Genomic DNA, 27,273 nt, shown 5'->3' with positions numbered 1-27,273 from the left:
GCAAACGGCTCATTTCTATTTCAAGATATTTTAAAATGTCAATTAATCCCGGTGATTTAAGCTGTATTTTCAGCATCATTACACCAGTCTTCAGTGTCACATGATCCTTCAGAAATCATTCTAATGTGAGGATTTGCTGCTTAAGAAACTTATGATTATTATCAATGTTGAAAACAGTTGTGCTGGTTAATTTTTATTTATTCATTCATTTTTTGTTAATTAATATTTTGAATTAACTGCATTTATTTGAAATAGGAATCTTTTGCAACATTATAAATGTCTTTACTATCACTTTTGATTAATTGAATTAATTGAGTCCTTGCTAATTGAAAGTACAAATTTATTCATATAAAAAATAAATAATGAAATCACCCCTAACTTATGCACATTATTGTATATCCTAATGCGCATCTCTTTTAGGTCTGTAAGCAGGAAACTCACATGGAGGAGAAGCCGGAGGATGGTGCGTACGTCCGTGGGCTTTTCCTAGAGGGAGCGCGCTGGGATCGGGAGCGCATGGTTATCGGTGAGTCTGTTCCTAAAGTTCTCTTCGACTCGCTGCCCATAATCTGGCTGAAGCCTGGAGAGAGCGCAAACTTCCTCCACGAGAGCGTTTACGTCTGTCCCGTGTACAAGACCAGCGCCAGGCGCGGGACTCTTTCCACCACTGGTCACTCCACCAACTACGTGCTGTCCATCGAGCTGCCCTCGGACAAGCCACAGAAACACTGGGTCAACCGCGGGGTCGCCTGCCTGTGCCAACTGGATAACTGAGCGTATCGAGTGTGTTTACATTTTAACATGCCAAAAATATTAAAAAAATACAGCACTGATTAGCATATTGTGGTTACGTTTAATATAATTGAATGGAATAAAACAAAATGTCTTAAAGCAGTAATGTGTAATTCTTTAGTCAGCATGTAATCAAAATGGACATTTCTTGTTTTTTATAGAATATTGCAGTATTTATTATAAATTATTTACTACATTATTTTTTTTTTAATTCATGTGCCTTGTAATCTTGAATCAGAATAACTTCCCCCTCCCTCTGGCAGTGACATCTCTTCTTTGACTAAATTTTTCACTAAATTTTTCAACTAAACATCGAAATAAATCTAATTAATAAACTAAATTAACCATATAAACTAAATTACTGATCTAATTATTGATCTAAAGCCCACACTGTCACTGTATGATAATTGAAATGAACTGATGACATCAGCGTTTTCTCCAGAATGGCTATACAGCTGAATAAAATTATGCTGCATTATTTTCCTGTTTAACACTGTAAAGCTGCTTTGAAACAATCTACATTGTTAAAAGCGCTATATAAATAAAGTTGACTTGACTTGATGACAAGGGCGGGGCAACCTGTCACTCACATGAGATCCACCAATAGCAAACCACAATCATCCAATCAATTCCCCCCTAGACTAAATCAAGCCCCTCCCTACATTTATTCTTGTTCGAGAAGCCGTTTCACTCAGATATACGTCACAGACTAGGAAAGTAAGACTTTAACATAACAGTTTAAACCATTTCTAGTTTAATGAATGGTGATAAATGCAGCTATATACTTTGAATGCAACGTTAACTGACACCTTTATACAATGTAGAGTATGACAACAAAATAAATACACCTTTTAACATGAATCAAAACAGCTCACATTAGCATTCATCATGCTTTACACCAGATCTGCTTCATAATGCAGCTCTTTTAAGCTATACAGAACATGACCTGTCAAACTTTATAATGTTCCCTGGTGCTTTTCAACACAACGTCCCACACACTCTAAGATCAGTACGGTGAAGTGTGTCAGGTCTCATCCTGAGACTGTAGGTACACAGGTTTGGCTTGCTTCCTCATTCTCTGCTGAGCTCGCAGCTTTCTGCCTTTCTGAGTGGCGAGACCCATCGGTGGAAGATATGTCTGAGAGAAACGATTTGAGATGGATATTAATGTAAATCTCACAAAAACCTGCAGGAAACGTATCCAAGTCATATTCCATACCAAATTTAAAACCTAAAGAAATATGAAGTAATGGCAATATTTCTCCAAATGTGCACTTCTGGACTAAATGCCCTAATTTTATTTGAAATAACAACAAGTACCGATTTATTTTGCACTCTTGTCCTGACTAGTGCTGTCACATGATTAATCGCATCCAAAATTACAGTTTTTTTACATAATATATGTGTATAATTATTATGTATATATAAATACACACACATGCATGTATATATTTAAGAATTGTTTTATATATAATAACTTGTTACATTTATAAAGCGCTTTTCTGGATACTCAAAGTGCTTTATCAATTATTTAAATATAAATATACAGTATATACATGCAAATATGTCTTAAATGTATACATGTATGTGTGTGTATTCAAATATACATAATAATGTACGCACAGTACACACATATATTATGTAAAAAAAATATTTTGGATGCGATTAATCGCGATCAATCGCTTGACTCCTGACATAAATGAGGAAATTAATGTCACTAACTTTTTTTAAATCATAAATAGTGGTCATAAATACAGACCTAAATTGTTCTAATCTGCCAAGAATATGACCAATTCATATTTCACCCCGAATGTAAAAGAAAAGACAACAAACCCTTTTTAGGATCAATACACTTTTGAATATATTATTTTCATGAAAATTGAACACATTTCCCCTCAAATTATTTGTAATACAAAAAAGAAACATTATAATCAATATATATGAATCGCACCGTACAAGAATTGAAATCATGATTTTCATTATTGTATTAATGATATTGAGGTTTTTGTTTTTTTTGCATTAGATTAATGAAAATTTGGGGATATATATATAAAAACATTTCTTCATGAGATCACCATTCTGTTCACAAAATGTTTGAATATTATTATTGCTTATGTGGTCTTATGTGGAGATACTTACTGGTTTGGGATAGGGGTTCCTATAATGCAGTCCTGCCATGAAAAACAAAAAATCATTTTAGCAGATCACCTCTTATTTGATATCACCTGAAAATTATTATTTATTATTAATTACACCTTAATTAATTCTCAACTCATAAAGTATTTGATTTAATATACAGACCGATCTCTATCCGAGCGTCACACTCTTCAATGCATCTCTGGATTGATTCTGGATCTGTTATCTATGACAGGAGAAGATATAAGAACGTATGCTATAGATCTGAGATCTGCAACAGGTCCATGGGTGATGCGAGGTCAGGCCACACCTGCTGGTTCTGTCTGAAGAGGGTTCGGGCCTCCTGGGCGATGTATTTCCGCTCGGTGTCAGTGTCCTGTGGAAGAGCAGACTGAGCCTTCCAGCTGCGTGCAATGCGCAGGACCCTCCTGTAGAGAGACAGCACATGTGGACGAGACATCCGCACCACCTGCGAACATGAACTAACACAACAGGACCACATGTGATAGAGGAACGTGACATTATATAACGACAGCACATTGACATGGGCATTATTTCACCTTTATGATAAACAGCTCGGAAGTTCTTTGCAGCTCTCTACAATTCTTATAGGAATTGAATGAATATTTTCTTTATATTTACTTTTTCCTTTCTTTTCATTTTTTATGCTGATAATGTAATAATTTTTATGGAAAATATAATAAATTAGAAAAGAATGCAAAATAGAAGTATTTTTTATTACCCATGATTAATTGTGATTAATCGCATCTAACATAAAAGTTTGTTTATATATAAACTCCCCTAAAGGATTATTAGGAACACCTGTTCAATTTCTCATTAATGCAATTATCTAATCAACCAATCACATGGCAGTTGCTTCAATGTATTTAGGGGTGTGGTCCTGGTCAAGACAATCTCCTGAACTCCACACTGAATGTCAGAATGGGAAAGAAAGGTAATTTAAGCAATTTTGAGCGTGGCATGGTTGTTGGTGCCAGACGGGCCGGTCTGAGTATTTCACAATCTGCTCAGTTACTGGGATTTTCACGCACAACCATTTCTAGGGTTTACAAAGAATGGTGTGAAGAGGGAAAAACATCCAGTATGCGGCAGTCCTGTGGGCGAAAATGCCTTGTTGATGCTAGAGGTCAGAGGAGAATGGGCCGACTGATTCAAGCTGATAGAAGAGCAACTTTGACTGAAATAACCACTCGTTACAACCGAGGTCTGCAGCAAAGCATTTGTGAAGCCACAACACGCACAACCTTGAGGCGGATGGGCTACAACAGCAGAAGACCCCACCGGGTACCACTCATCTCCACTACAAATAGGAAAAAGAGGCTACAATTTGCACAAGCTCACCAAAATTGGACAGTTGAAGACTGGAAAAATGTAGCCTGGTCTGATGAGTCTCGATTTCTGTTGAGACATTCAGATGGTAGAGTCTGGATTTGGCGTAAACAGAATGAGAACATGGATCCATCATAGGGCTGTACGATTAATCGAAAAATAACCGAAACCGACATTCAGAACCTCTAACCGACGTATTTTTCCCATGTCGGTTATTTCGGTTTTCACGTGACTCCGCCCCGTCAGTCACATCAAGTACAGTTTGCAGGCACACAGATGCAGGAGCAGTTATCTGTGTATATAAATGCCAAGAATCACTATAGTAACTGCATGTTTTACACCGTTTATACAGGTAAGTTAATTGCTGTTCTTATAGCCTATGCGCTGACACACACACACACACACACACACACACACACACACACACACACAGAGAGACGGCGCGCGCAAGCCCCGAAGCCAGATCGCTTTCACTTTCGTGCTCATAAAGTTTGTCAAGTAAATGCGTTTAAAGGCTTGCCAGTTTCAACATTTAACGCGATTGTGCACTATTCAAAAACAACAATACGGAAAACTTCTCCGTTCAGTGCTCAGCTTTTTTCTGTGACACAGAGAGCCGAGCCGTGTCGCGTCTCTGAAAACACGCGCGCCCTGAAGGCAGACCTCTATCAAGTGCGTCCTCACAAAGTTTGTCATTTGTCGGTGGTTTAAGCCCTGCCAGTTTGAACATTAAAGCGAGTTTCGACCATCAGATGTGTATTATGTTTAACTAATGCCTGATATATGGTGACAAACGAACACTCGGACAGAAGCTCGCGCAGAGAGCAGCGCAGAAACGCAGTGTCAACGCTGTCCTGTGACTAAAGTAAAGTCACTAAAGTAGCTTAGAAACTCAACCGTTATAGGCATATATTTTAATACCTTTGCAGTAAGTACAAACCACAGCTTCATAATGAATAGAGACGGTTTGAGTAATTCACACACACAATCACTCTCTCATTTATGCATTCAAATAAATGTAATGTAGGCCTATGTGCTAATGTATCTGTATATGATGTACAACAAGAAGAAATCTGCCCCATAGACAATAACTGCTGAAAGTGAACCGTTTCCTTCAAGTACTTTAAAATCACAAAGAAATGCACGTTTTCATTAGAAAAAAAAATCCACATTTAGTAGTAGAAAATATTTACAGTACAAACCTCATCAGTGAACTTACTCAAAAACCTTATGAGGGCAAAAAAAAAAAAAAGCAAAATAATCGTTCATTAATCGTAATCGAGGTCAAATGTTCAATTAATCGAGGTTTTTTTTTGTTGGGCAAATCGTTACAGCCCTAATCCATCATGCCTTGTTACCACTGTGCAGGCTGGTGGTGGTGGTGTAATGGTGTGGGGGATGTTTTCTTGGCACACTTTAGGCCCCTTAGTGCCAATTGGGCATCGTTTAAATGCCACGGCCTACCTGAGCATTGTTTCTGACCATGTCCATCCCTTTATGACCACCATGTCCCCATCCTCTGATGGCTACTTCCAGCAGGATAATGCACCATCACAAAGCTCCAATCATTTCAAATTGGTTTCTTGAACATGACAATGAGTTCACTGAACTAAAATGGCCCCCACAGTCACCAGATCTCAACCCAATAGAGCATCTTTGGGATGTGGTGGAACGGGAGCTTCGTGCCCTGGATGTGCATCCCACAAATCTCCATCAACTGCAAGATGCTATCCAATCAATATGGGCCAACATTTCTAAAGAATGCTTTCAGCACCTTGTTGAATCAATGCCACGTAGAATTAAGGCAGTTCTGAAGGCGAAAGGGGGTCAAACACAGTATTAGTATGGTGTTCCTAATAATCCTTTAGGTGAGTGTATATATGAATATACACACGTATAGAAACCAACAATTACACAGCAGTTATATTTAATTAAGCAGCATGACTATACAATTGTTAATTAGCATGAAATTTATGGATTGATATATATTATTTTAATTATTAAGTATCATGCTGCGTAGTTAAGTTGAAAAGATTCAATCATTATTATTCAGTATTAAATAGACAACACGCACAAATCATGTAATACAAACAAATCTGAAGCTTTGCGTGTGCGTGACCGGTCTTACGTGACCTCTCTGTTAAGGTAAACTGGATAACGTTAGCTGTCAATAAGAGATTTGCAGGGTTTGCATTATCCTCCTTCACATACGTTATAATTGTTACAGTGTTCCGTTGTATGCATTAAGAATCGAGCTGCTCACTATCTCTACTTCCTGATGAAATCAACATTACCTATGTGTGATTAGATCAACACAGCTCCTGTGAACATCTCCGCACTTCCTCACTCCAGCGTCCACGTGTTTGCGAGGGATTACGTCTGGAGCTGCGGGGAGTTTGGTTTCAAGCTAGTCCGGGACGCGCCCAAGTTGCGCACTCGCGCATCTGTGAGGTGTTTGCGCCAGCTACGTCTGCGTTGGGTTTACGCATACTCACTCGAACCCAAACAAAAAGAGAAACTGCGATCAATCAGCGGCCGATCTTCGTTTCTCTGGTTCCGTGCGGCCGTATCGAGTCCACCAGGATCCTCTCCGTCCCCACAGCAGCGGTCCAGAGGAGTGGGAGCTGGTAAAGGGGGTGGTTTTACCGGAGCCGGTCCGGATCAGCGCAGGCTCGGTTCGGGTTCAGGTTCGAGTCTGTAGGAAGTGATGCGGGGGGAAATGTCAACTATGATCATCTAATGACCCAAAGAGCATCAGAAGCACACAAAGAGAAGCCCCATCTCCTGCGTTTACACACAGATTCAGAACCGATCCGGTTCGGCTGGAAGGTGGGATTAGCTTTAGCTTTAGCATGACAGCAGGGATGCGCTGATTCTGAGCCATTTCATCATCTTTCCACAGGTAAATCAACACAAAACACACTCACTTCAGATATCCGGTGTGTTCCTGTCCAGAATCTACACGTTTTAGAGTTTCATTGAAGTTTATTGCGTATAAATGAGCCACACTTATCTGAAGCTAACCAGCTAAGCTGCTAACATGAGATCAGCTCTTTAAAAGACTTTAACTGTCATATCGAGTGTTTCATTACTCGCATACAGTCATATATTGATATATCAGAACTATCAGTATAATTAGAGAGCTTGTTTAGAGAGGATATGTATTGTATTTGCTGTACAACTGGACAGTTAATCATAATTTTAAAGGGAAAGTTTCTCATTTATAGTGATAGAGACTCTCGGCTGTGGCTCAAATCGAGTGAGCTACTTACCTAGACAGCATTATGAAGATCAACTATCGCTTATGATGCCTTAAAATATATTAAATAAACGCCCTAAAAAATCTTTATGTATATTTTAGAAGCCCAGGTAGACAGCATATGTGTAAGCATCTGTCTATATAATATATAATAGAAAGGAAAGGGCATTTAATATCTTAAAACTGACATGGATTGACATTAAACCTGAGTTGTCTTGAAGTACCATGGTGTAATTATGTTTTACAGTGGTTTAACAATGATATTCTTTGAAGTACCTTATTAAAAAATTAATAACTAGCGTAAATGTAATGTATTTTTAATGCAATTGATGTAATGTATGTTTTTAAGTACACACACACCATATATATATATATATATATATATATATATATATATATATATATATATATATATATATATATATATATATATATATATATATATATATATATATATATATATATATATATATATATTAAAACATAGATTACAATAAATAATTAGGAATTAATGTATGCATTTAAAAATAATTACAATGTTAACAGATTAAACAAATAAATAAATTGACATTTAACTCTGATTAAAATGTGTAAATAAATGATTAAATAAAAATGAATCTAAGAGTACTGAGTAATGAGGAGAGAAAATAAAATAACAATATAGCTTAATAGAAACTAGACATTTTCCAAAAAATAATATTCATTTTTCACAGTATAAAGAAACAAGAAACTCTATAGATGGCTTATACAATTTAGTGTGGCGGATTGAAACAGATTGAAAAGATTTTAGTGTGTTTTTGGGACCATGGTATTCTTTTGAGTAATTTGGAGGGGCATGTAATACTTTGGTAAATGAATATGCTAATCATACAGTGCCATTATATGCCTTAATATGCCAGTAAATCCAATTACCATGTCACTAACATTTAGCATACATTCAGTTATACTAGTAAATGCGTCCCATAATGAAAGGTAAATGGGGTTGCAAATGTGAATTTGTTCCTGGCTTTGATCTTTGACCTTTCCCCCACATCCCCATCAGGTGTGTTGCTATGACGATGACCCTGTCAGGTTGTATGTCATTTAATCGTGGCACTGGTCACACCAGCAATCCAACACCTCTAATGTAACCCAGCTCCGATTTACCCTGTTTTATTTAGGTTACCTCATGGGGATTGTGTTGTGGGTTAGTTAGTTAGTTAGTTAGTCTCCAGTCTTGTGATCATCAGGTGTGTGAAAGTGTCTCGGGGGATTGAGGTGTGTTGTGCAGGTGCTTCAGATGTTGTGTTTCTGTGTGCCGTATCATGTTCTGATCGCTCTGTCACTCTTGCTTTGCTTGCTCCCGCTCTTTGGCTCAGGCTAGCGGATGTTCCGGCCGTCCCGATGGAGTTTCCTCAGATGACCCGTCGGTTCACTGCTCGGGGATTTGGGTGAGTGTGTCCCGTACGACTGCACAACACACTGCTCCTGATCCATGGGGATGCGGTCGCTCTGAGCCTGTTCTGATTGCCACGAGTCTCATCCCAGAGTCCTCAGCGTTCATTATAAAGCAGGTCGTTACGCTCCTGGATGCCGATTGGTCGATACAGCGCTCCAGTGTATATGTCATCGCACAGCATCCATAGAGACCAGCTCTATATGACACCATCAGATTACAAGCAGAAGGATGACACTTCAGTTTGAAGATTTAAATATCGTTTGAATATTATATTATATTATATAACGACCACTCAACGCCGCTGCAAGTATAACAATGTCCTTTATCTGGGATATAGATTCTTTGTAAAATAAATACATATTTAAATAATTATAATAAGTAAAATAAATGAATTATTCTACTTTATAATTTTGCAAATATTGTCTTATTCATATTAAATGAATTATTCTACTTTATAATTTTGCAAATATTGTCTTATTCATATTAAATTAATATTTTATATATATATATATATATTATAATATTTGTATATTTTCACTTCATTTTCACAGATTCCTTATTTTAAAGCATTATACTTTCTAAAGAAGTAACAATGAATAGATAAGTTTTATAACTGTGGTTCCAATTATTTATTGTAACCACAGATTGTATTGATCATATATATATATATATATATATATATATATATATATATATATATATATATATATATATATATATATATATATATATATATATATATATATATTAATTAATATTTATTTTTTGTACATATATTACATACACATTTACTATATATATTTATTTTTGAATATATTAATTAATATGGATTTTATGTACATATATTGTATACACATTTACTCTCTCTCTCTCTCTCTCTCTATATATATATATATATATATATTAATATATTTATTACTATTTATTTGATGTACACATATTGTATACACACATACTATATATATTTATATTTTAATACTATATATATATATATATATATATATATATATATATATATATATAATATTATATATATATATATATATATATATATAATATTAAAATATAAATATATATAGTATGTGTGTATACAATATGTGTACATCAAATAAATAGTAATAAATATATTAATATAATTAATATAATATATAATATATATATACACACATTCATACATTTGTTTTATTTAATGGTTGATTTGAAGTAAATATTCTACTTTATCATTTTTTTAAATATTCTCACTTAAAATGATTAACATGAAACAAATATTCTTATATATTTAGAATATATTGTCACAGCTGAAGGACGTTTTTTGCCAAAGGTTATAAATCGACAAAATAGCACGTCATCGAGGGCCTTAAATATTGTATTCCTCACATGGCTAATTATGGCACTAATTCATATTTGACACATTTTATAGTTTATTGTTCAGTTTAAATGAGTTTTTTTTATTTATAAATGGCAAAAGCATAACAGAGTTGTGCCCACAGGCAAACGGTGTCTCACTGCATGAGAAGTTTTATGTAATATTAAACATAAACAAAGCCCAGAAACCCACATGATGAATTATGAACACGCGTTGTTCTCATTCGTCCTCTTGCAAACAGCACAAGCGGTTATTCTAAGAACTTCAGATCGGATCCCTCTGCGTTTAGCCCGGTCTGTGTAACTCGTCCCGGCCTAGTAACACAGTTTTTTAGGTTAATTTGCTCATGTCATAGTGGAAGCTTTTAGGATCTCTGGCCAATCAGAATGCAGGAGGAGTGTCGGATCCGCCCTCTGGCTGCCAGAATTGCTCAATTAAAGCTCTCCGCGTTCTGTCACACACTGATGACTAGTTCAACAACCACAATGAATGGATCTCACCACACTGGTTAGTTAGTGTCCTGCCCATACGCTGATTCATGACAGGGTGCAATTTAGCACATTGTTTAACTGGCTTTCTTTGTTCTGAGGAAACAAGACTTCTGCGTACATGATGACTCCATATTTTGTTCTTCAGGTCTGCCTTTCAAAATGAAAAATAAAATTCAGAAGTTAAGAAAGCAGTCGAGGATGTGTTAACCGCAGTGAGATGTGTGGAAGGAAGCGAAGCTCAGGTTCAGGGAACTTTGTATTTGTGGACTTGCTTGGAAAGAGGAACAATATACGTGCAATACAGATTCATCTGATAGTCATTGTTCTTTAGAAGAAATGGTGCTTCAGTCTGTACTTTCTGTATTTTGACATTTACACTCGGAAAGACCGGCTGGAATTGAATTCATATTAAATAATATTAAAGTGAGCATGGAATCATAATTGACTGTAATATTGAAATTATGCTTTATTATGTTATCAAAGGAACAATGCACATTAACTGACATGAGCACTTGTGTCCATCATGTAAATGGCCCTGGCCGAATGATATAAGTACACATACCTACACTCTAAAAAATGCTCAAAAAGTTGGGTTGAAAATGGACTAACCCAGCAATTGGTTTGTGAATGGGTCGTTTTAACCCAGCGGTTGGGTTAATGTTTGCTTAAAACAACCCAATCGCTGGGTTAGACCATTTTCAACCCAACTTGGGTTGTTTTTAACCCAGCATTTTTTAGAATGTACAATAAGTAAAACAATGGTATGACCATATGGAACATAAAACATTAAAGAATCATGTAAAATATATTCCAGTAAACATAAACCAAAGAATATTGGCACAAGAATGCAAACAAAATGGCAGACAGAAAACAAGCCAGTTAATATGCTTAGTATGGTAACACTTTAGTTTGAGGTCCAGTTCTCACTATGAACCAATTGCTTATTAGCATGCATATTATTATGATATCAGCTGTTTATTAGTACTTATAAAGCACATATTAATACCTTGTTCCGCATGATCATATTCCACATCCCTCAGTCCTACCCAATACTTAAACTTACTAACTATTAATAAGCTTAGTTAATAGCTTGGTAATAGTGAGAATTGGACCCTAATCTAAAAATTTGTAATTTTTCGCCACTAGAGGTCGCTTATTCAAAACAAAGGCGTGGCTTGATGATGCCTTGATTTCACAGAGCGAGAGTTGTCGCTTCCGCCTAGGGCTGGGCGATAAAACGAGAACGATATGTATCGCGATAGACACGTAATCGGTATCAATAAAAAATGTTTTTTTTTTCTTCATCGGAGGAAACCAGAGGTTGCGAAGCAATTTTGGTTGCATGAACAAAGGCACTCGCTCTCTGGTAACCTAGCAACGTAGGGAGTGACAGGCTAATAGCCAATCAGGTAACTGTATCATGTTTGGTTGCGCCATATCGTTGTCTCGTGTTGGATTAATTCTTCAGTAAATAGAACCGGCGTGGAGTGATAAGTGGAAAAAGAGTGCTGCAGCGAACGAGGAAATTGTTGATAAAACAGGAAAACAAGTCAGCTCGCCAGTATGGCAGTTTTTTGTACACGTCTGACCGTACGACCAATGTCGTCTGCAAGACTGTCGTCCTCACCAAGACAAACTTGTTCTACCACCTTAAGCCGTGTTTATACTTTCGTCTGGCTCCGCAGTGTGAGCCTCCGCTGACAGCGCGCGCCTCGTTCTTTTGGGGTCGTGGTTATACTCGACTCGCTCGCCGTTGTGCTATTCTTGACTTTGGCTGAATCCGAAATCGCCCCCTAAACCCTCAATAATATTCACTACTTTAGTCCACTGAGACAGTTCACTTGAAGGAGTGAATGAAGTGAGCGAATTCGGACAGCCGCTGTGTGTAAATCGGCTGTACACTCGTTATTGCGGTGCAAAGTGGGATAGAATGAGTGCACTCAATAACGTCCACTATAGTTTTGGAGACTACAAATGGCTGTCCCTTCAAATAATGCCCTATTTATGGGTATAGGGGGCGATATCGGAATCAGCCTTTGAAACTACATGGAGAGGAGATGTTACTCTGCATCAGTGCCTTATGCAGTCCTTCCAGAAAAATGCTGCTTTTTTGTGATTGTTGCAGGCAAATATCCTTGATTATGCGGCACGTTTTCTTAAAAAATGCAATGGAAAATGCGGGATTTTTATGCGATAAAATTGCGGGAACTTGCAAAAACTGCGGTTTGATGAAAAAGAGAAAAAAAGCACTACATCACAAAGTGCTGGGAATATTTAAGTTCTCATCTTGTTTAATTGAAGACCTTAATAAACACATGGCTCTAATTTACAAAACATTGAGTCAAATTGAGTTACAAAAATGGAGTCAAGTTTTGTAGCTTTACAAAAGGAATATGCTACAACTTCTGAAAAAATGAAAAAATAACTTCCTGTTTTACAGAGGTAGCTTTACAAAACAGACATTTGAGTGCTTCCAATGCACAAAGTGCAATCTCTTAAAGGGTTAGTTCACCCAAAAATGAAAATTCTGTCATTAATATCTTACCCTCATGTCGTTCGACACCCGTCAGACCTCCGTTCATCTTCAGAACACAAATGAAGATATTTTAGTTGAAATCTGATGGCTCTGAAAGTTTAGTTGAAATCTCCATTGGCTCAATGGCACTTTACACTCTCAAGACCCTTAAAAGGTACTAAAGACGTCGTTACAAAGTCCATCTCACTACAGTGGTTCAACAATAACTTTATGAAGCGAAGAGAATAGTTTTTGTGTGCAAAAAAACCCTAAATAACGACTTATATAGTGATGACGATTTCAAAACACGGCCTCATGAAGCTTCGAAGCGTTATGAATCAGTGAGCCGAATGATGATTCGGATCGTGTGTCAAACTGCTGAAATACGTGACTTTGGCGATCCAAACCGCTGAATCGACTCACTGATTCATAACGCTTCGAAGCTTCATGATGCTTTGTTTTGAAATGCACGAAATGGGAGTCATCATGGTTTCACCGATATCTATGGTTTCACCACGGGGTTTGCAGCTTTTCGATGACGTTCACAAAGCGTTCCCATGGCAATAGGGGGAAATGGCGGCTCTTGTGTGAAGTAAACAAACATTTTTTCAACTTTCTGCTAATATATATGACTTTTTTTGCAACGAAAATGCGGGGATTATGAAATCATGCTAGCCCCGCATATTTTGCACACGGAAATAGGCAATTTACGTGGCGAAGGTGCGGCGTATTTAAAAAAATGCGGCCCCCGCATAAATATGCAGACTTTGGTTGAATATGCATTAAATCATGCGATCGCATAATCGCATTTTTCTGGATGGACTGCTTATGACAAAGCAGAGAGGCACTGCACCTTAATGTTAAGGGATAATTGTTAAGTGCTCATTGTGATTTTAGATTGTGTTTATATTGTTATTATTTGAGTGTTTTCCATGGTTGTGTTGACATTTCTGCCTTTATAACTGAGGGGATTATAATCAGAGGAAGGTTAAGTTTAAAATAAAAATGTTTAAATGTAAAAATTTTCTCCTGGTCCTTATTTTAAAGGGGTCATAAAACATATCAATAATTATCGATATCGACCGATATGAAACACTTATATCGTACAGCCCTTCTTCCGCTCGTGTGTGTGTGTGGGGTAACGCAGTGCTGTTTTATTATATCAGATACATTTGAGTGTGTTGAAAGTGATGATACTCTGCTATGAGACACTTGTTGACACTGCAGTAAGAGATCGATATTAGACATGGTACTCGCGGTAAATCAAGAACACCAGATTTAACCAATAAGACTAACTGTGTTGAGCTGGAGAACAATGATCAGTTTCTGTCCATCAATGATCCAAACAGTTGCTCTCCTGTCTATTAAAACACATCATATATTAAAGCAGCTTTGGTGTTTCCCTGGTTTCTACAAAATAAAATCAAGGGTAACGCGGATATGATGTCATTGATAGGTGACGCACGGACATGGTCCGTGTCCTGGTTAAAATTGCACATTTCTCTGGATTTAAACATTCTTGGAAACATTTAGGATAATGTACACAAGTCAACAAAATATATATAACACTGTTCTAGTGGTTTTTGGATATTTTAATCCTAAAATCTTACATATTGTGCCTTTAATATTTCAGTGATGCTTTAAAGTGACTGGTTTATTTGAATGGTCAGGGCATGGTGACTGCTGTCCATCAGCCAGAGCAGCGGCGTCTAGCAGGGGCCGTCTGGACCTGAAGGAAGACCTCCGAAACAGGACGAGGGAGACGAATACGAGAACGAGAGCGACATGGGTCAGTGTGTGACTAAATGCAAAAACCCCACGTCCTCTCTGGGCAGTAAAAGCGGCGATAAGGATGCTGGGAAATCTCACGGTAAGAAAGGCGGCGGCGGTGGCACTGGCGGCACGCACAAGGAGGAAGTCGCCAAGTCCTCCGCCGACGTCATATTCAATGGCACCAAAGTGTCCGAGGTCAGCGTGGAGGGCACCGTGGCTCCGACCATCTCCGCGGTGGACGTGCGGCGGGAGCAGTCCGTGCAGGAGGGGGAAGGATTGTCGCTCGCTCGGATCCATGAGATGTTCTTGTGTTATAAGGACGAGCACGAGGATGCCATCCTGGAGGAGGGTATGGAGCGCTTCTGCAACGATCTGTGCGTCGATCCGGCCGAGTTCAAAGTTTTGGTGCTGGCGTGGAAGTTCCAGGCTGCTACCATGTGCAAGTTTACAAGGTGAGTTTGATGTTTGAGGAGTTTAAAAACACACAGACATGGTTAAGAGACGCTACCGGGAAGATTGGGTCGGTGGGATTTTTTTTTAATGTTTTAGAAAACATTCTCTTCTGCTCACCAAGGCTGCATTTATCTCATCAAAATACAATAAAATAGTGAAATATTATTACAATTTAAAAAAGCTGTTTTCTATGTGAATATATAAAAGGGCGCGGCTGGTCTTTTTATTTAACCCTCTGGGGTTCTTCATTTATGGGTCACACTCAGGACCTTCGGGTCAAAAATGACCCGGAGGGCGGGATTAAGATAAAAAAGATTTGAGTAAAATCAATTAAATATATTTTTGTTCAATAATATTTTTTTTCTTTTTTGGTGTTTTGAGGTAATTTTATGATTTATAATTATTATTTATGCAATAATTATGACCAATTTTTTCCCATTGAATATAATACAAAATTTGTGTATATATATATAATTTTATTATTTTTAATTAATTAATTAATTAATTAATTAATTTTTTAATGAGATCGGTTCCATCCGGTGGACACATTGAGCATTTTTATCATGCAATAGCACATTTTTACCACTATAGTGGATCTTGCGTTTTATAAAAATTTTTTTTACATCGTAGCTTCATCGGAATGGTCCGAAACTCTGTGACTTTATTAGTACCTGGTATATGAAAACCCCAAAAAATTGGGGACAGGATTTAAAAAAAAAAAGTCACACTCAGGACCTTCGTGTCAAAAATGACCCCCATAGGAAATGAATGGGAAATTAGTTTTTTTTGTGTGCACAATCTACAAATCAGCCACGATGCAGAAAAAAAGGACTCAACAGTGAAGGGGTGAATCTCTAAAACATCAAGAGTGCAAAACAGACAAAAAAACTCACACACACACACTTAAACACACAAAAACACACGCACACACAAATTAACGCGTGCCATTACAAAAGCTAATTGTGTTTTTGTGTGTGTGTGAGTTTTTTTGTCTGTTTTGCACTCTTGATGTTTTAGAGATTCACCCCTTCACTGTTGAGTCCTTTTTTTCTGCATCCTGGCTGATTTGTAGATAATATGCACAAAAAAACCCTCTGTATTTTCATATTTTGCCAATTTCCCATTCATTTCCTATGGGGGTCATTTTTGACCCGAAGATCCAGAGTGTGACTATTTTTTTTACGACCACTTAGACTTTTCAAATCCTGTCCCCAATTTTTTTGGGTGTTCATATACCAAGTACCAATAAAGTCACAAGTTTTCGCATTTTTAACATTTTTTATTTTAAAAAATTCGGGTCAGAAACGACCGAAGAGCCAGAGGGTTAAATAAATTTGAATAATTAAATGATTAAATGGGATTTAAAGGAATAAAGGAGAAATAAGAAAAGGAAAAGTTGTTCTAGGTCTAATTATAGCATATATTAGCCTGACAAGCCAGAGCCACATCAAGATGTTGGGTCTGGGAACTCACCATTGGCAGGGCTCAATCTGAGGGGCGGGATAAACGCTTGTCTTTCAGATTCCCTCTGCACGCAATAGGATAGCGCTACAACCAACCAGAGCAATGAAGAAGGTGAAGCGGAGCCACTTGATAGATTAAACTTTTGCGGCAAAACTCTGAACACATCTTTCTTTCTTAAGAATGGCTTCAGTGCCGTTCTTTGTTCTTTTCTCAAAGAAAAGCTTTACTCCTAGTCTTCCAGAGTCGTACTTTCAGACCATTTACAGGAAGTGTCTGTTTATGTTTAAATATTTTAATTTTATTTTTAAATTTCATCTAGGCTATATTGATTATGAAATCAGGCCAAAGCTGATTGGAAAGACCACTGTTCGCCAGCTTCTTTGTTTACAAGTAGCGCATGGAACCGCGTCAACTCTGCCGTCATTATGTTAAGCCGCCCACCGACTCTATACGCGATGTGATTGGCCTGACCAGAGTTTGGTTTGCCCAGCTAATCTATTTAGGGCGTTTTCACACCTGAAAGTCCGCACCAAGGTCCGAACCGAAGTTCATGTTTTGATACATTTGATACTTTCGGTTAGTTTTGGTTTGGTTTCACATTGCAATTACGCGAGCGCACTAAAGCACTTTACATGACACACTTACGTCCTGTCATCTTCATCTATGTGGGCGGCATCTGGACATTGATTGGTTTGTAAACGGACGTGCGTCTGACGTCAGTATCTTTGACAAGAGTGAATGAACGGACGCATATCGTTGCCACTATTGAACAGTTCGCATTGCTTGACTATTTTCTTTTCGTCACGTTTAAAAGTCATTTTCATGACTTTTAAAAGACATTTCAAGCTTTATATACGCACATATTTCTCATGTTTGTGAGACAAGTAGCTGCTGAGTTTCGGTTTATTTGAGACGTGCTCCAGTTCATGTGTAAAGCATGTGATCGCTCCCGCGATTATTGCCTGCTATAGATTTTTTTTTTGCTTCTTATTTATTAAATCCAGGCAATTATCAGATTAAACGTTGATTAAAATTAAGATACAATTTATACAAAACGAAATTCACATTAAAGAAAGGCTTTCTAAACAAAGTCATACAAAATTTCGTTCAAAATCATTTCTGACCTTCTGTCTTCTGACAGATTGCGCATCTTTTCTCTTTTCATAATCAATATAGCCTAGATGAAATTTAAAAATAAAATTAAAATATTTAAACATAAACAGACACTTCCTGTAAATGGTCTGAAAGTACGAACCGTACAGAAAATGCTTTCACACTAGAAACGAACCGAACCTTTGTTCAGTTTGATCCGGACCGAGACGACCTCTTTTCGTCGGACCAAATTTCGTCTGTTTGATCCGGACCGTGGTCAGGGGAGGTTTCACACCTGTAATTTTGATCCAGACCAAACTGAAAAGTCAGAAAATCTGGACCAAAGAAGGTAGGTGTGAAAGCGCCCTTAAACTCTTTGCAAATAATATTATTAAAAAACATGCACACAATTCGCTCTTGTTTGTATGTATGTCACTGTGGGTTGTTAAACATATCCATCGTAAAACAGTTGTCAAATATTAAATGTTCTTTGATCTGATTGGCCATAATTTTGACATTGACGAGCATTGTTAGGTCCTGTCCCAAATGGCACACTTCATGTGCACTTTCAGTCTTGTGGACTTACAATGGCTGCTGTGTGTGCGTGTCCGTTAAGTCCACCAGACCGTAGGGTGTCCCATTTGTCATTTTAGGTCTCAGAAGGGTGCTCGCGAACGCCCCCTTTGAGGTCGATATGCGCCCTCGATGCGCACTTCTGCCGCGCACACACTAGTGCGGGTTACGCAGCGGACTTCTTCCCAGAAGTCAAAGCGGCATTATGTTGTGAAAGTGCAGACTCAGAGGAAGACCGCAAGGGTTTAGGGTGCCATTTGGGACAGGGCCTTAGACTGCTCGGGCACAACAGAAAGATAACATTTTTTACTTTTTAAAATGTCTGCGATCCTAACAACAATTTGGCCATTTCCAATTATTCGGGGGGACTTGTCCCCCTCAATGCCTACGGTGGTTACAGCCCTGATCAAAACTGTATTTTCAGCATCATTACTCCAGTCTTCAGAGTCACATGATCCTTCAGAAATCATTCTAATATGATGATTTGATGCATATTTTTGTGAAAACTGATACATTTTTGTAGCATTAATTATATTGATGAATTTATTAGGGCTGTCAAAAGATTAATCGCGTCCAAAATAAAAGTTTGTGTTTACATAATACATGTGTGTGTACTCTGTTAATTATTATTTATATATAAATACACACACAAGCATGTATATATTTAAGAATTTATTTTTATTTTTATATATAAAACATTTATATTTATATATATTATAGATTATATAAATGTATATACAGTATATACATGCAAATATTTCTTAAATATATACATGAATGTGTGTGTATTTATATATAAATGATAATTAACAGAGTACACACACACATATATTATGTAAACACAAACTTTTATTTTGGATGCGATTAATCTTTTGACAGCCCTAGAATTGAATGCAACTTTTGCAGAGTAAAAAAAAAAATCCAACTTGACACTAAACTTTGAGAAGACAATCCCAGAATGCATTGCTCCACAAGAAAATCCATCTAATATGGCAGGCGAAGCATATTTGTTTTTGTGTGCTTTATGCTAATGTGGTCAGTATTCATGCTGTGTATACCAACATGCAATGCACACAGATTGACCTTATATTTAATGTGCAACAAAAGAACTGTTATACATATACAAATGATAACCGTTCTTTCATTGTTTAACAGTCCAAATGAACTGGATGCTGCTTGCTGAATTACACATTCGTAAGGTATGGTTGAAGCAGAATGATAGGCCTGCATTCTGCACAGCCAGAGTCCACAAGGGTCAGAGGCAAAAGATGGAAAATGTGAATTACAGTTGAAGAAAACAAAGCAATAAAAAGGATGTTTTCCGAGTTTTATTGTTGAATAGCAGTGGTGTTTGAGGCCACAGACGTCACACCGGGGCGTGAGATCATTAGTCACTGCCGGTACGCCACAAACACACACAAACTAAAGATTGCTTCATCACGTCAAAGTGTTGCAAGCCTCGTGGTTGTCAGGGCCTTTTGTCCGTATTTGTTTCAGTCGGCATGAGATTAAAATTCACCCTATCTTTTTAGTAAATGCATATTATATTGTGTGTGTATACAAATGCCAGACTTCTCCAGTAAACACCGCCTCATTCTTACAACCGACAGCATGCTTTCATTCAGATCCGCCTCCACCCAATCAACAACCGATCACAGGAATAAATTACATTTTACTATATATTACAATAGAAAACAGTTATTTTAAAGTGAAATAATATTTCACAATATTACTGTTTTTACTGTATATTTGATCCAATAAATGCAGCCTTGGTGAGCCCAAACCTTTAAAAGTGTAGGTCACAGTTTAAACAATGATTATTAATAATCATCTGATGTTTCTGGTTGTATGTAAAACATGTTTATAGATAATTCATGCTGAAATTCTTTTTTTAATGTATAATTAAAAACTACACCTTTAGTAGTTCTATGAATCAGGGTTATAGTTAAAGGGATAGTTCACCCAAAAATGAAAATAAGCCCATGGTTTACTCGCCCTCAAGTCATCCTAGGTGTAAATGACATTCTCCTTTCAGACGAATACAATCAGTTATATTAATAAATGCCCTGTCTAATCCAAGCTTTATAATGGCAGCCCATAAAAGTGCATCTATCCATCATATAACTGCTCCACGCGGCTCCGGGGGGTTAATAAAGGCCTTCTGAAGAGAAACGATGGGTTTGTGCAAGAAAAATATAGCAAGATATTTTACTTTATGATGTGTTAAATATGGATATTTTTCTTACACAAACCCACCGATTCTAGCCTGACGTTGTCATACTCAATTCTAGTCAGAATATGAGTCTGATTCTGCTCCGTTGGGCTGTGATTATGGGGCGTGTTTCAACCGAACCAGGAAAGACCTTAATTGGATAGACCTACAACCAATCAGAGCAACGGAGCGACGCATAACATTAGTTGTCAAATGTCAACAGAACTCAACTGTAATGTGTTGCCATGTCCGCGGGTTGAAGCGACCACAATTATGTGATATACAGACCCAGGAATGCGAATTTTAGCAGGCAAACCTTCCAAAATAACACACTCTACCCCCCCAAACGCCATTTTTTCCCCCCGGGAAGCAGTTGGGCTTGTTTTGGGCTAGTTTTGAGTAGCAATTGGGCGGGTTTTGTTGTAAAAACTTGGCAACCCTGTCTGCACGCAAAAAGATGATTGTAAACGATCTTTGCCAGTGTTGTAAAAAATAATTTAAGGACACACAGAGTACTTCCCAACACCATCATCGTTTAGGATTAGAACGAATTCAACCCAATCGCTCTTTGATGACGTGGATGATTACGTTACTGTTGATCATCTGTCCATCATCGTATAAAGCCCGCCCTGACAATTTGATTGGTCTGAACAGCTTCTTTTCGAGCATAATTATTCCTCTATGGATCAAGTCCAGACCGAACTTCCCGACCTCAAATGTTGTGGGCGGGGCTATGTTCGGCTGGCATCCAGGCTACCACGATTCACTTCAGAACTGAAGGCCTTTATTAACCCCCTGAGCCGTGTGGAGCACTTTTATAATGGATGGATGCACTTTTATGGACTTCAAATTTTGGGCTGCCATTATAAAGCTTGGAAGAGCCAGGACATTTTTATTATAACTCTGATTGTATTCCTCTGAAAGAAGAATGTCATATACACCTATAGGATGACTTGAGGGTGAGTAAATCATGCACTCAAAAAAATGAACTTTCACTGTTGTTAGTTGCACTCAAATCATCCTTGTTCACATTACTTAAACTCGTGTAACTACAAAAACTTAAATTTACTGAGTTGTTTCAACTAAAAATGAGTTTTGTCAGCTTTACTTAATAAGGGTTTGTTCGGTCAACTTAACATAGCTGAGTAGGCAGTGGATCTCTAATTCCCAGCATGCTTTGCAAGGGACTGCATTAGGAGAGTAAATTTAGGGATTCAAGTGTTGTTTTATGTGTTTTTCAGGAAAGGGGAACTTGTTGTTAGTTTATGCTAGAGTTATGTTGGACATTTAGAGGAGTTTCTGTGATTTTGTGGTTACCATTATGCCGAAGAGTGGTGCCTGTGTTTAAGATGTGGGCACTCATTCACACACATTTATTGGTCCTGCCCTCAATATTTGTCCAATAAGTTATTTTTGCATTTTGCTTAATTTAATAAGGTACACCTAAAATAATAAACTTTTATCAATTTAACATAACATTATTAAGTGAACTGCACATATAAATATTATGTAACGGTGACAAATTCACATTTACTCAAATAAATTTAGTCAGCTTTACTTGAATTTCTTTTGTTCATATAACTAAATTGTTATTTGTGAAAAATGACTCATTATAGTTGTGTGGAACCACTTGACGCTGCTTTTTTGAGTAAATTCAACAAGTCATTTTTTTGAGTGTGGGCTAATTTAAATGTTTGGGTGAACTATCCCTTTAACTAAAAGCATAACAAATATATTTCAGCTAGTTTCATTTATCTTAACTTGATGAACTAAAAAACTAACAACAATAACTGATAAAAAATTACAAACGCACAATAAAACACCTAAAACTTTAACAAAAAAATCATTAAAGGATTAGTTCACTTTTAGATAAACTTTTGCTGATAATTTACTCACCCCCATCTCATCCAAGATGTCCATGTCTTTCTCTCTTCAGTCGAAAAGAAATTAAGGTTTTTGATGAAAACATTCCAGGATTCTCCATATAATGGACTTCAATGGGCTCCAAAACGGTTCAAGGTCCGAATGACAGTTTCAGTGCAGCTTCAAAGGGCTTTAAACGATACCAGACGATGAATAAGGGTCTTACCTAGTGAAACGATCCGTTTCTGCGAGAAACCGAGCAGTATTTATGCTATTATTTTACCTCTTAACAGACAAACGTGATCATCTCTGAGCTCCGCCATAACTTCCGCTAAGTGAGGTCAAAATACGAGCCTGGTCATAGATATATCAATCGTAGATGCCTCATTCTACTGATCCGTGCAGGTGCTAATGAGGCATCTACGTATATATCTGTGACCACGCTCGTATTTTGACCTCACTTAGCGGAAGTTATGGCTGAGCTCAGAGATGATCACATTCGTCTGATAAGAGGTAAAATAATATCTTAAATACTGCTCGGTTTCTCGCAGAAATGGATCGTTTCGCTAGATAAGACCCTTATTCATCGTCTGGTATCGTGAACCATTTGGAGCCCATTGAAGTCCATTATATGGAGAAAAATCCTGGAATGTTTTCATCAAAAACCTTAATTTCTTTTCGACTGAAGAAAGAAAGACATGGACATCTTGGATGACATGGGGGTGAGTAAATTATCAGCAAAAGTTTCTTTAAAAGTGAACTAATCCTTTAATAATATTATCTGTGATACTATCATAATTGTATTCCCCTTACCTAAATTCAAATATCATTTTGTGCATGCGGTTTGCTTCAGGAATCATTCTCAGTTCACATGTCAAACCCTTGCGTGTTTTCTGTGTGTCAGGAGGGAGTTTGTGGACGGCTGTAAGGCGATCCAGGCCGACAGTATCCCGGGAATCTGCTCTCGGTTCTCCGTGCTGCTAGAGGAGTCTCGTGGAGAGGAGAGTTTCAAAGATCTGTACCGTTTCACCTTCCAGTTCGGGCTGGATGCCGAGCAGGGCCAGCGCTCGCTGCAGCGCTCCATCGCCATCGCGCTGTGGCGGCTCGTCTTCACGCTGGACATGCCTCCGGTGCTGGAGCGCTGGCTGGACTTCCTGTCGGAGAACCCGTGCGCGGTGCGCGGCATATCGCGCGACACCTGGAACATGTTTCTGAACTTCACGCAGAGCATCGGGCAGGACCTCAGCAACTACAGCGAGGACGAGGCCTGGCCCAGCCTGTTCGACTCCTTCGTGGAGTGGGAGACGGAGAGACGGCGGAGAGAGCGAGCGGATGCCGGCACGGAGGCGGAGCCGCCCGCGGACTCTGAGGCCACGTCCATGTGGCCGGGACCTTGAGGGCGGACGCTTTTGGGATGGCGGGGAATTGTGGACGATGACGTGCGGAGGGGTTTCTGAGCCCGTCACTCTCCATCCGGATTCTAGATATTGTTATGAAATTTTTGGTCTTATTGCATTGGGCATCCCAGTGCGCTCTCTGACTTTTGTTTTAATGAAAGGGCTCCAAACGAATAGTTTTTTTAAGCACTTTTATTTAACTTATTGCTATTGTTCATTTCATTTGTTTTAACTGTCACATTTCATCCAGAGCGGGTTCTTCTCGCTAATATTTTGGGATTCACCTACACGCCAAAGAAAAGGGAATTCTGTCAGCTGCCTACCGAGTTTGAATACACACACGCACACACTCTCTTTCTCATACACACACTCGCATTCATATACACACACACACACGCACACACTCTCTTTCTCATACACACACTCGCATTCATACACACACACACACACACACACACACACACACACACACACACACACACTCTCTCTTTCTCATACACACACTCGCATTCATACACACACACACACACACACACACACACATACACACACTCTCTCATACACACTCGCATTCATACATGCACACACTCTCTTTCTCATACACACACTCGCATTCATACACACACACACACATGCACACACTCTCTCATACACACACTCGCATTCATACACACACGCACACACTCTCTTTCTCATACACATACACACACACACACACACACACTCTCTCTTTCTCATACACACACTCACATTCATAAACACACACTCACACGCATACACATACACACATACATACACGCGCATACATAAACATTCATTCTCTCACATACAGACGCACACACATACATACACATGCATACACTCACATATAGACGCACACACACACACACACACACACACACACACACACACACACTCTCACTCACATGCATACACACACACACACACTTGCATGCATACACAAACACACACTTGCATGCATACACAAACACACACATGCATACACATACACACACGCATACATACATACACTCACGCACATACACACACACACACACACATACATACACGCGCATACATACACACACACGCACGCATACACACACTCGCATGGATACACAAACACACACATGCATACACATACGCATACACACACATCCATACACACACACTCTCAAACACACATACACACTTGCATGCATACACGCAATCACTCTCACACACACTCGCATAGACACTTACGCTCATACTCACTCACACACAGACACTCACATTTATACAAACACACACGCATATTTATGCACTAAAGAAACCCACACATGCATATGGCAGCATAAATGCTGTGTTTGTAACGGTTCCTTTGGGTTTCTATTGTTTGAGAGGTGTGTGTTGTAAAACTGCTCATGTTTAACATCAGACTGCGGTGATTGATGAACTGAAGCCCTCAAAACCTCATTTCTCATGTGCTTCCCTGCTCTGGTTTTATTCTTATCATTCATGTCCCTTCTGATGCATTCATTCATTCTGCTATCCACTCATGTATTCTCAACGGTCAGGTGTGCGTGTGTGTGTGTGTGTGTGTGTGCGTGTGCGTGTGTGTGTGCATGGGGAAATACAGATTAATTTGCAGTTGGATGTCTGCTGTGAGCTTTTTCTTTTATTTTACAGTTTACATTATTTTTTTTAATTCAAAATGATTTCATTTCAGTCTTTTGTGTCTGGTTTTATATAAATGATACAGTTTATAATGAATAAAAATGTGTTGAACATTGCATTTTAGCATGTCTGTTTATAATGGTTCACGCATCAGCGTATCAGATCAGATCGCATTCATGCATGTCTTCATTTATTTGGTCAAATATGACACTAAATTGATTTGAATATGGAAATCCTATCAAGTTTTCTCCTATCTCAGTATATCAGTCAGTTTTACAGAACTTCTCTCCTTTCAGGTTGAATGGATTTCAACATTTAACTTTTTTTTTTTAAAGAAATATCACAGGTGTTTTTTAATTTTGCTTTCCACTAATCAAACATGTTATTTCAGGAATATTATGTTATTTGGTAATCAATTCATAGATTTTTTTTTTTTAATGTTTCCTTGATATTTACGCCCTGTAAGTCTTTCCCATTATGACATCTCCCTCCAGGAAATGACATCATTTTGGAGGGAAAATAGCAGACGGTGAGTATTATCAATGGTTTTGATGACTTCTGAGGTATTATCAACATTTCAAAAATGGTTAAAAACATGAATTAACTTCAAAATGACACCATCAATCCTTCACTGAACAAAGCCAGACTTTAGCGCTTCATGTGCATTTTATTACATTCCATCCATTCAATTTTCTTGCTCAGAGGATTGATCAGAGGATATTTCTGAATGTGTCTTTTATAGTAAACACAAGCATATTCTTATAAGAATTTCAGTGTTCAAAAAGTGATGCATGACAGGAAAGGTCCATTTCTATTTTATGAGTACAAATATGCAATAACAGACAAATACATAATTCTGGGAATGTAAAACAATTAAAATAGCGAAATTATAAATAAATAAATAAATAAATGGAGCATTTTTTTATAAACAAACATGTTTCAGATTTTACGAGAGTCATATTTTGTGTAATCAAAAAGGTTTTTAAAAGTATTAAGGTCAGTACTGCTAGATGAAATAAACTGCAAAATATTCGTATTAACATTTTAATATTTTCAAAAGTACTGTTTTATTAACTTTTTTGCGTAATATCCAAAGTAAACTTGATCCAAGAAGGCCGTAAAAAAATATTTTCAATTTATGTGCTACATGTACATTTATCAAAACTGACAGTGGCGTTATTATTTTATATATTATATATAATTTATATTATATTATTATTGACAAATGTTATGTTGGCCTCAGCTGTGTGGGCGGATCTTCTAATGAGAGGGCGTATTGTGATTGGACAGCGGATGCCAGAGGATGCAAGCGCTCCGCTGCTGTGTGGGCGGGTCTTCTTTCAACGGCGTGCTGTGATTGGTCAGTTGCAATCCCGCTGCCGTGTGTTGGACGCGAGGACGTGCTGTGATTGGTCAGTATCTCTCCTGGTTACCAGCCCTCAC

At 37.9% G+C, this 27,273-nt stretch overlaps 3 protein-coding genes across 3 annotated transcripts in view; 2 read left to right on the top strand and 1 right to left on the bottom strand.

The window, feature by feature from the left end:
- The window catches only part of dnah3 (dynein axonemal heavy chain 3), a 61,686-nt gene extending 60,124 nt beyond the window's left edge, over positions 1–1,562 (top strand). The window contains exon 60 of the mRNA XM_079806841.1: positions 421–1,562. Within this exon, the coding sequence (XP_079662967.1) occupies positions 421–774 (354 nt within the window). The 3' untranslated portion in view covers positions 775–1,562. The remainder of the gene's footprint in view (positions 1–420) is intronic.
- Positions 836–7,556, bottom strand: lyrm1 (LYR motif containing 1). Its single transcript, XM_079806329.1, has 5 exons — positions 6,573–7,556; positions 3,239–3,410; positions 3,094–3,154; positions 2,932–2,963; positions 836–1,930 (listed from the first exon to the last, which is right to left on the bottom strand). The coding sequence occupies exons 2-5, from the start codon at positions 3,386–3,388 to the stop codon at positions 1,817–1,819; spliced, it is 357 nt and encodes a 118-aa protein (XP_079662455.1). The 5' UTR covers positions 3,389–3,410; positions 6,573–7,556; the 3' UTR covers positions 836–1,816.
- dcun1d3 (defective in cullin neddylation 1 domain containing 3) lies at positions 7,044–25,877 on the top strand. The gene is made up of 4 exons (XM_079806328.1): positions 7,044–7,180; positions 8,896–8,967; positions 15,018–15,572; positions 23,682–25,877. The coding sequence occupies exons 3-4, from the start codon at positions 15,133–15,135 to the stop codon at positions 24,172–24,174; spliced, it is 933 nt and encodes a 310-aa protein (XP_079662454.1). The 5' UTR covers positions 7,044–7,180; positions 8,896–8,967; positions 15,018–15,132; the 3' UTR covers positions 24,175–25,877.
- Positions 25,878–27,273: the final 1,396 nt, after the last annotated feature.

The sequence above is a fragment of the Gobio gobio genome (genome assembly GCF_949357685.1).
Source record: "Gobio gobio genome assembly, chromosome: 23".
Lineage (NCBI taxonomy): Eukaryota > Metazoa > Chordata > Actinopteri > Cypriniformes > Gobionidae > Gobio > Gobio gobio.
The sequence above is the reverse complement of the archived record's forward strand: the minus strand, read 5'-3'. Positions and strand labels throughout refer to the sequence as shown.